This window comes from Seriola aureovittata, chromosome 6, assembly GCF_021018895.1.
Source record: "Seriola aureovittata isolate HTS-2021-v1 ecotype China chromosome 6, ASM2101889v1, whole genome shotgun sequence".
Taxonomy (NCBI): Eukaryota; Metazoa; Chordata; class Actinopteri; order Carangiformes; family Carangidae; genus Seriola; species Seriola aureovittata.
In genome coordinates, this window is record NC_079369.1 from 25,569,762 (window position 1) to 25,580,878 (window position 11,117).

General features: G+C 41.5%; 1 protein-coding gene across 2 annotated transcripts in view; it reads left to right on the top strand.

Moving 5' to 3' along the window:
• si:ch211-191a24.3 (tensin-3) overlaps positions 1-5,749 on the top strand; it is a 54,420-nt gene extending 48,671 nt beyond the window's left edge. For both annotated transcript variants that reach the window (XM_056378411.1, XM_056378412.1), the window contains 6 exons: positions 435-512; positions 1,190-1,267; positions 1,397-1,565; positions 1,703-1,771; positions 2,125-2,154; positions 2,753-5,749. In XM_056378411.1, the coding sequence (XP_056234386.1) occupies positions 435-512; positions 1,190-1,267; positions 1,397-1,565; positions 1,703-1,771; positions 2,125-2,154; positions 2,753-2,894 (566 nt within the window). In that variant the 3' untranslated portion in view covers positions 2,895-5,749. The remainder of the gene's footprint in view (positions 1-434; positions 513-1,189; positions 1,268-1,396; positions 1,566-1,702; positions 1,772-2,124; positions 2,155-2,752) is intronic.
• Positions 5,750-11,117: the final 5,368 nt, after the last annotated feature.

Below are 11,117 nucleotides of genomic sequence, written 5' to 3' on the forward strand. Positions count from 1 at the left end.
TACACATCCGTATCTTTCATACTCCCAAACACCAACTCGAAACCTAACACATACTATAGCTCTGTTTAATCATTTCATTTCTTAATAACTGAGAACCATTTCAGAAAACTGTCAATCTCATGTTTTATAAAAGCAGAAGAAAAGCAGAAACTGCATTAACCAGTGATGCTGATGACAAAAGAAGCTCCAGTGTTTCTCTCTTAGTGCAGTAAAACACATTTACACTGAGCCGACATTTTAAAGCGCTTCACTTCCTCAATTGTAGCTGTTAACTGTCCACCAGGGTGGACGCAGTCAGGTGATAAAGACACAGTAGACCAGGGATTTTAATGTGTCTCCTCTGCCTCCCTCTAGTGGTCAGAACGACGAGGTGCAGCTGCTTCGGCATTTGGCGGGTTTGTTTGTAAAATATTTATTATGATTTTATTTAACAGGAAGTCTCACTGCTCTGGTGTGTCAGCACTCCATCACCCCTCTGGCTCTGCCCTGTAAACTCATCCTGCCCGACAAAGGTAAAACGTGTGTGTGTGTGTGTGTGTGTGTGTGTGTACGTTTTTCTGAAGGTATCACACCTCAATCACCTGTTGAAGAGTACCAAAAGTTTCTGCATCATTCGTCAGTGTTGATTTAACACTATATTCAGACAAAGTCCTGTGTGTAGCTGAGTGAAGACATTTGAGATGTGAGGTTCAGACCGTTTTGTTATCAACAGAGGTTTTGGAGAACGCTTTGGTTGAACTGAGAAATAAAGATGATATATTTTTTAATAAAGTCTTAAATTAGCCTTGAAACCAAAGTCAAAGTGTAGCATTGGGGTTGTAACGAAAAACCTTAAAATGACCAACAAGCTCTCTTGCATGAATACACATATCATAAGTAAGATTATTAGACCTTTTTGTGGGTTAAGACATGAGAATCAGGTTTCAATAAGACTTTGTGCATACAATGAGAGCTTGGTGTTTTCCTGCTGCTCATGCTCTTAATGTTGATTCTGTACAAATTAAAAACTTTTTAATATAATTTTTTTTTTTTTTAAATGTTTGTTTTTTTGCTTCTGTTGGTTCTTAAAAAAAAGTGCAACTCTCAGTCTTACATGCAAGTGTGTGTGTGTGTGTATGTGTGTGTGTGTATGTGTGTGTGTGTGTGTGTGTGTGTGTGTGTGTGTGTGTGTGTGTGTGTTTGCTTGTAGACCCAGTGGAGGAGCTGAATGATTCATCTGCACAAACAGCAACAAACTCGGCAGCTGAACTCCTCAAACAGGGAGCAGGTACCACACATATGTACACAAATCTGTGTGTTTGTTTGACTTGTGTGTGTGTGTGTGTGTGTGTGTGTTATGTTTCAGTGAGTAACTCCTTGTATTTGTTTGTCTGCATGTTGCCGCGTCGCTGCGCAGCGTGTAACGTGTGGTACCTGGGCTCCGTGGAGCTGGAGTCGTTGACGGGACACCAGGCGGTTCAGAAGGCTACCACGGTGACGCTCTCCATGGACCCTCCGCCGGCCTCCACCGTCGTCCACTTCAAAGTGTCGGCACAGGGCATCACACTCACTGACAACCAGAGGAAGTGAGTGATCGCTCATGCACACACACACACACACACACACACACACACACACCAACACACACACACACACACACACAGACTCAGGTGTGATCACGCAGGACTCCACATGTTCACACAGACTCTGTTGGATCCTGCAGGTTGTTCTTCAGGAGACACTACGCCGTCAACACCGTTATATTCTGTTCTCTGGACCCACAGGGAAGGAAGTGAGTACTGACACTTCATTCATATAAACTGCAACAACACAACTGACCATACTCTTATACATTGTAATGGAAAGCACACGAGAGAGAGAGAGAGAGAGAGGATACATTTCTCAACCTTTGCTGCTGATTAGCTGATGTCCACTCCTGTATGATATGATGAATTTATTTAATAAGCAATTATTTGACACATCCTCGTCCTGTTATGACAGTGTCAGTTTAAGCTGTATCAGAGGAGAGATTGTTGTTTATACATTTACATTTAATGAAATATTAATGTAGATATGTTAAATATGAATGTGTATATGTGATGTCCAGAACTAGTTTTATAACATAATGTTATTCTGACTGAACAGATGGACGAGAGGCAGCGGTTCCACTGCAAAGTAAGTTTTTATCGTCTTCTCCCTTCACTGCTTTTTTCCTCATCACCTTTGTTATGGTGCATGTGTAGAGAAAAAAAGCTGTTTATGGGAATTGCATCTTCATTTATATGCCTAAAATAGTCTGGAGTCTCCTCGAGGAATAATATTAGAATGATAGAGGCAATTAGCTTCAATATATGATTAGAGAAAAAAAGCAGGTAGAGCTTGGTCTCACCACAATCGGCTGAAATAGTCGGGCTGTTTGATAATGAGACATGCAGAGTTTCAAAGACCAGGATCAAAGACACCAGGAGGTCCAAAGTCTGTCTTTAGATATCAAACACTCACTTTTCCCGCTGAGGCTGAGGTTGCACATTTAGCTGTATCTCAGCTAATCGATTGACAGTGGAGACGTGGAGAAGCTATAAACTTCTTACAGCTGCATTTCAAGGCTGCAGAGGATGAGTGTTCGATAGAGTTCGGGTGAAATGTCACCCAAAGCAAACACGAGTCTCCAAATCTCTCCTTACCTGTTCACACCTGTTCAAAATGTATTGGCAGTTGTCCCCCCTGCTCTTCTGTAAATGTCCCTGTCTGTCCCTCTGTGTCTCTCTGTCAGGATCTTTGGATTTGTCGCCAGGAAATCTCAGAGTGACACGGAGAATATGTGCCACCTGTTCGCTGAGCACGACCCGGAGCAGCCGGCGAGCGCCATCGTCAACTTCGTCTCAAAGGTCATGATTGGGTCACATAAAAAGTAATGAGAGAGAGAGAGAGAGAGACTCAAACTACAGACTGAGGCTCGACTTCATCACATCATTATGAAAAAAACAAAAGACTTCTACAACAACTTTTCCTCCCAAGAGCCAAAAAACACATGAAGACACACACTCCAGCTCCTGGTCCTGTCGGTCCATCCCGCACAGGGAGCAGCGTTTCGTACTGGCCGCACTGCTGGATGCTGCCACCAGAGGGAGCCAAGACTGTCAGGTATAATCACCTGCAAGATGCCAAACTCTGAACTCTGTCTTTGGAGCTGTTTAAAAAAAAAAAAAAAAAAAAATCAGACCCTTTTTCACAGACGATCTCCTCTGAGAATCAGATTTTGACACTTTTTCTGACTTTATCTGCAAACTTACTTTCAATGCACCACACTACCACACTGAACTCACTTGTTGCTGGAAGTCACTGTCAAAAATAACTAATTTCCTTCTGATTAAACCTGAAGAATATCAGATATTCTGCACATAAATATACACGTTATAATTCTGAAATCTTTTTCTTCTTGGTGTAAATGTGTAAATCAGGTTTCAGCATCACTTCTGTTCAAAATCACAGCTCCATTCTATATGTTCAAACAGAACCGACCCTGCTGTCACGTGACAGAGCCAACGACGCGGTCGCCTTGTACTTAAGATGGATTTATTGTGTTGTGTTTATATTTTGCTCAAAGTATTTATCCCTTTTTACAGATGTGTAAAAAAAAAACCTTCATTTTTCCTAAATATACTTGTCATATATTTTTGTATATTAACACAAACTGTACATTAGGATTAGAGGTAAAGTGTACCTCAGAATTTATGTAATTATGCCCCATATTATTGTGGGGGACAATATGATGTAGTGTTTTACATAACAGTGAGCTAACTACATAATCTGCCCACGTGTACTTGTTGTATTACTAATAATATAGTTGTTATTATGTTCCTTCACCAGTGACTTAAATACAGATTTGTACAGTTATCATGAAGAGTCTCATTTACTGTGATTAATGTCATAAAATTAGTACAACTTATTTTTTCATTCTTAATTTCCTCTCCTGCTTTACCTTTAATTTTTAAAATTTGATTTTTAAATGAATATTACCACAGCATCTCTAAGTGTGAGGCCTTGTTAAAGGATCAGTTCACCCAAATTACAAAATAACATTTCATATGGAACCATGTGGACGGTTTCAGTTTTTCCCTGCACAAGAGAAAAGCATGTTGTTACTGATATTATTTCTTTGGTAGAAAGTATATATGATGAACAGAGTCATTTTTGGACCTGTTAAGTTCTTTCTTTTTTTTATCTGCATGAATTAATTTTCACAGTGGAAGCAGCTTGACAACACAACACTGAAATATTAGCACTTAGCTGTCATGGTTTGCCCTTATAGGACTGTTTTGCTCTTGTTATTAAAAGACCTTTTTTTCCCACCTATACCCTTTTGTGTTGTCTGTATTTGGGTTCAGTTATTCCTTCATATGTGATAGAATCAGTAACTACAGGACACGGAGCGGGGCTGGACTTAAAGACACCTCTTGGGTAAAAATCAGGGTCCTGCTTCCAAATAGCAGCCAGTAATCTGAGGAAATGTGGCTCTTCACTCAAAAAAGTGTCTGTGGTCACATCAAAGTCTTCCCAAGTAAATGGTAAACTGAGGAAAAGTTTGTCCACTGGGTCCATATTGGTTATTTCCTTCTGTCACGTGTGACGGAATAACTGAACCCAAACGCAAACAATGACAGACAGTGTCTTTTATACGTTTAATGACGTTATACAACAGGATTCAACAGCGAAACAGTCCTGTCAGGGCAAACCATGACACTAACAACAAAGTAGATATGGCAAACAATAGTTATCCAGCAGATACAGAGCAACATCAAGGTTTATTGTGGAGTGGTGTTTGTATCCACATGGTAAATGTAAGTCCAGTATTTACTCTCCTTTTTAGCTCCGTTTTGGTCTTCGATGACTCCTCTGCGGCGCCCTGATGGCTCACTCGGTTCAGTCACTCAGTCCTATCCGCAACGGCCCGGGCTCAAGTTCCTGTCTCTCACTCACTGTCCCTGTCATGATAAAGGCAAAAGTGGTCCAAAATAAGTTAAAAAAGAGAAAAAATATTTGCTACTAACACGTCATTAGATGTTCAGACTGAAACAAAGCATCATGGTCCCTCAATTCCCTCATTGGTTAACAAAGACAACTTGCTTTTTGTGTGTTTTTTATTCAGTTCTCCTGCCGTTGAGTCACATAAATCTATCCACCCACTGTACTCTGTGGACTTTGTGGACTTTAACTTTGTCTGACTGGCATTTGGTGCTGTGCATGTGATGTAGACTGGGTTTATTAGAGGTTTTTTAGCTTAAAACAGCTGCAGCTACAGCTGGAAACAGGCAGCAAAATCAGTCCAGTCATCCAGAATAGAAAAAAAAGCTCTTACATTTTATGATAGTATTGATTTTTGCATCTTTGAATCAAATTTTTCAGTGCTTTGAGCATCATAAATGTAATTACTATCTCACAGTCAGATATCTAAAACCGCATGTGTATGACAGAAGCACCGCCAGAGGTTGTTTTGTCAATTTGGTTGAACTGACCCTTTAAAATCAAAAGTGTAGTTTGCAGTTTTGCCAATAGATGCCACTATTCAGCCACCAAAGTTCACACTTCACACAGAATCAAAGTGCAATCACTAAAATCTACAGAACTTAAGAGACATTTGACAAATATTCAGTTTCTTTTTATAATCACACCGGTTTTATATCAAGAAACAGTTTCAGATGAATGTGAGCAAGTCCACACATGCAAGAAGAACCACCCTGCTGAATAAACTTGGCAATATCAAAGTGTATCCAAGCTTTTGTGAGTGTGTTTGAGAAAAGGAAGGTGATTTAAATGCCTGATAGGTGCCGCAAAGAGCTGCTGATCTGTCTGTGTCCACGCTGTGTCTTGGTTTTAGAGGCCAGATCATCAGATACCAGTTCTGAATGAGCCTCTATTCAGGATCCTGGTCTCTGTGGAGAGAGAGGAGGAACTGGATGTGGAAGAGAGAGGGACGTGAGGACACATCACCCATCACTGTCCTGCAGTCGTGCCTGGCCTAGAGAAAGAGGGACAGCATGGAGGGTGGGGGGGATGTAGTAATGGTGTGTGTGTGTGTGTGGGGGTGGGGGTGATGGGGGGGTAGTCGGTGGTGGATGACCTCACCATTACGGGAAACTTTCCCACAGCCTGCACACAAAGAAGGCCGTCAAAAGGTAGAAAGGATGAGAGAGAATAGAAATTTAACACAGTGTGTAAAAAAGGAGGCAAAGTGCAGAAGAGCGGTTAGTCGCTGAGAAAGAGGCTGTTTCAGAGGGGGAGTCGTCTTCCCTTTTCAGCCGCTCACAGATTTCTGGGCTTGATAGAAGCTCTACTTCTGCTCAGAGAGCCTCTGCTCCCTCGGTCTGGCTCCTGTCCTCCTCTCTGCTGAGTCACCTGCCGCCATTTTGTCCCCTTGCTGGACCTCTGCTTGCACTTCCTGCTGCACTTCCTGTCAGGCGGCCCACCAGCACCTGGTGGCCCGGCGGTTTTCACAGCCGCCGCCGCCGCCACCGCCGCTGCTGCTGGACGACATCACATTCCTGGCATTGCTCGCTCCGAATGGGTGTTTGGAAATCCAAAGGCCAGCTTCCGTTTGGGAATGCCTCCCTCACAGAGTCCCTCTCAGCCTCTGATCCCTGGCCTCCTCTCACTTTATTTGAGTTAGCTATTTAAAGCCTATGCTAAGTGCGCCGCTGCTGCTGCTGCTGCTGCTGCTGCTGCTGCTTTGGCTGCACAGGGGAGCAAACACACACTCCATCTCACACACTAAAACCATACCGACCCACAAATAATCCCTCTCCTATTTTTAATTTGGTGGGCAGAAGGAACACAGCCTGCAGGGCTGACTGTGACCAGGCAGACAAACTTGCTGATTTTCTCTTTAATTTGTCATTTGACGCTTTGTTATTGCACCAAATTTGGTCAGTTTGTAATTAGCATAGGGCAATAAGATTATATATATAGAAGTGGAGATTTTGCTAAACAGTTTATAGTGTTACTTATAGTGTACTATTTCCGTTTTATGCTACTTTATATTTAGACGCCTCTAACTTTTAGAGGAATATTGTACTTTTTAACTTCACTACAGTTATTTACAAATTGCATATGAAGATTTTACATAGCAAACATGATAATCAATGTTATCAATAAAACCTGCTACATAGCCTACAACATTACAGTGCTTTTTACATGTTAGCACATCATAATTTTACTTGTAGTGGAGTATTTGTACACTTTTATTGTAACTGTGATGTGAGCATACAGTATTTACTAATGGAGACTTTGCTCTTTCTTCATAAAGCCTTTTAACCTTTTCAACTTAACCCCAACAGGTGCGTCAGTGCATGCAAACTCATGCTATGCTGCCAAACTTTGTTAAAAACCCCCTGAACCTTTGTGTTCAATTCTAGAGGTATCCCAAAGTTTCCAGAGTGTAATCATCATGTAGCTTCCATGCACAATTTGATCAAGCTGATAAACAATATACCATGGTCAGATAGAGTGGAGTAAAATCATTTTTCCAACCTTAAAGGAGCTAATTATAAGTTTTGCTAATGCTACACAGCAAACATTAGCATTAGCAGCTGTTTACTTACCAGTCTTGACAAGAGTGTTAGTAATTGTTGTGTTTAAAATCAAAAGGTTATAATACGTCCTATGAGCAGCTACTTCCTCAGGGCAGACTGGACGCTACAGTGACTCGGTGTCGGAAAGTGGTAAGACAGTCTGGGCAGCCTGGGGCTAGCTGGTTAGCATGCTAACTTCAGTAGAAGTGAAAGAAATAGAAGTAAAACAAGAGGGTTGCTTTCCACCTCTGGAGACAGCTGTTGGTGAGTAAAAGAATGAAGTTTGATGCTGAACTCGCAACGTTTCTTCTAGACTGGTAAGTAAACAGCTGTTAATGCTAACGTTAGCGATGTAGCAGTAGCCTTACAAAAAGCCCCTTTAACACTACTTCCAGGGCCAAAGAATTTTTAAGGAGATAAAACCTTTATAGCTTTTTATTTATAACTTTAACTAACTAACTAACTACTAGTTGAACTATTAACTTACTGGTTGATACTCAACATCACAAAAAAACAACCAAACATTAACACAACACATTACAATGGGTCTAACACACTGATGCATCAGAGAATCACACACTCACATAGTTTGTGATCATGGCACACTTTCACAGAGTTCACATACAGACATGCCTCATGCCTACTTTATGAGCTGCACGCAGGCACGCACACACATGCACACACACACACACACACACACACACACACACACACACACACACACACACACACACACACACACACACACACTTTGCATGCCAATCAAGATTTCTGGTCTACGTGTTCTCAGGCACATGCTGAGAAAGCAGTGCCTTTATGGCCCGCCTCTTCATTGCATTGTCTCTGGTATGACTGACTGAAACACACTGTTTCACACACACACCCAGACGCACACACACACACAAAAGGCCTGGGTACTTGGGTATCAGCGTCAGTCTTAATGAACCTGTCTCCAGGGAGCGGGGCCGGGGTAATGTCCCACACAAAGAGCTCCCGCTGGGCCACCGAGCCAACCAGAGGCCAACAGATTAACTTGCATTACATCAGCATCCCCACAATACACCTAATGAGGGAGGGATTATGTGTGTGTGACTATGTGTGTGTGTGTTGGCTCTCATGCCATTGCATCACTAATTAAATGCCATGACTCACTTTTGCTGATTCAGTGTGCGTTCAGCTGCGTGAAAATGGACATGCTTAGGGGCCAAAGCATATTTTAACATAGATTTTACATCATTAAAGCTGCACTAATCCATATTTTATATCAACAATGGATCAAATGACTTAATGTGATGTGAAAGGTCTTGTTGATAGTGATGAACGCACTGAGAATTATCATCAACTCGGCAGTGTCCCTCAGGATTTTAGCATTTTTCAGCTCATTGTTTCCACAAACAAAGCTCTGATAAATCTGAAGCACGCTACCTACCAGACACAGTTAGCGACCAGCTGGTGAAGAAGGTGGAGCATTAAGCAGCTAAACAGCCAGAGACCAAAACCAGAGCTAAAAGAGAGACTTAAATTCATCAGGTGGACACAACCTCTGCTTTAAATCAATGCCAGTGTTGCTCTGCCGGATGGATAAATAGCGACCTGTCTCCTAACATGTTCGCTCTATCAATTAAATATGGCAATTAAATGCCAGATGTGATGTTTCCAATTTACTTGCTGCCCTCAAGTGGCCAAAAAAGAATAAATAAATGTATTATTATTATTAAGGCTTAATAACAACTTTTCTCTTAGCGCTTCTTACCAATTTCTGAGATCTGGGGACACTGCATCTAAAAAAAGTCAAATATGTCCATCTCATAGACAATCACCACATAATGTAGGTCTCAAACAAACCTAAAAATCTATTAAGCTTGTTTACTTGATTAATCGACTACTTACTTGGATTGTAAAATAGTCCAAGAGTCCAAGGTGACATCTTCAAATGTCTTGTTTTTCTGACCAACTATCGAAAAAGTTAAAAAATATTCAGTTTTCTATATTATCATAGAATAAAAACCAAAAATCTACAAGCAGGAATCAAAACATTCTCATCATTATTATTGCTTAAAAAATGATTTAAATAATAAACAGGTTATCACAGTGGTTGTTGTAAACACCTATCACAGTTTACAGACCAACTTTCTGGTTGAACTCAACTTCAGATAAAGAGCTTTAGATCGTCTGGATAAACTGTTGGTTTGTTTACAACTTGTCTGACTGTGTTTCTCGCTTCATTAGCAGTGTTGTCACACTGCCAGATCTCATTCATCTGGTGAAGACGATGACAAAAAATAACTCTAGAGTTGCAATAAACTGGAATTTTCCTTCATGATTACACAATGTACATGTAAGTTTGCAGTTTCAGTTTTACTTTGTATGAATAGAGACTGTGTTGTGGTGCTTTGTGTGTCTCTTTGTGTTGTTCCCTGCCTCTCTCCACTGTGTTTTATTAGATTTCACGTATCTCTGGTTCATGTTTCAACTATGTTTTTTTTTTTCCATATTCAGTTTCAGCCTCATTCTTTCACCTTTTCTCTTTTATTTCCTGTTTTCTATTTGGCTTCTTGTGAGCACTTTAAAAACTTTACACAATGTGGGAACAAAGTGGTGAGTGTATGTGAGTCTCCTGTGTTCCCTGTCCTGTTTGGCCCTCTGCATCCATCTTTCTTCCCGCCGTTTTTCCTTCATCAGTTTTCTCATTCAGCATTTCCACCTTGTGAGTTTTTGGATGCCATGACTGTCTGCTGTCAAGGAATAAAAGCAGAGTATAAAAAAAAGAGGGGCTGGGACAGAGGCGGGGCTCATGAAACAAACAAATAAACTGAGTGGAGGGGAACAGGGTGAGAGCAGGAGATAAACTGAGAAGGGCAGACAGAAATAGAACAGGGTCATTTGGGATGGCTGCACAATGGGCACCAGTGTGGACAGTCTCCAGTATCAGTGCTCGCTGCCCCACATCTCTCCCGTCACACCCCTCAAATTTAACGAGGGGTTGTCTGGTGGGGGGGTGAACGGACAACAGGCATTGGCCTGTACCCAGATTCCTCTACTGTCTGCCTGCGTCCATCTACAAACATGAGTGCAGTTCATGTCGAGGAATCATGTTCATCTCCTCGGGTAGAACTGGTCACCCTGATGCTGTGATCAGACTACACCAGCGGGTCCCAATGTATTCCAAGTCAAGGCCCACTGAAAAATCTCAGAAGTGTTGGCAGTCCACATCCAACCCCACAACAATACGGAAGTGAAATAATAACTTCTTGGACCTTTTTACTTCAATGTTAATGATCAAACATTCAGGATTGAAATGAAAGAAGGGGAAGCTTAACACTTTTTCTTCTTTGTTTGACAGAGGAGAGATTACATGTTGATTCACCACCTGTTTGTTGACTCGCTTTCCTTTTAATTCTTCCTGTTGCTAACCAGCTAACCATGTGGATACTCCAGTCTTTGCCATGTAATCTTTTAGCTTGTAATCAGAGGGCAAAACAATTTTTCACCAAAATTCTGATTTGTTGGCCCACTTGCTGTACCTTCACAGCCCACCAGTGGGCGCCGGCTCACAGGTTGGGAACACAA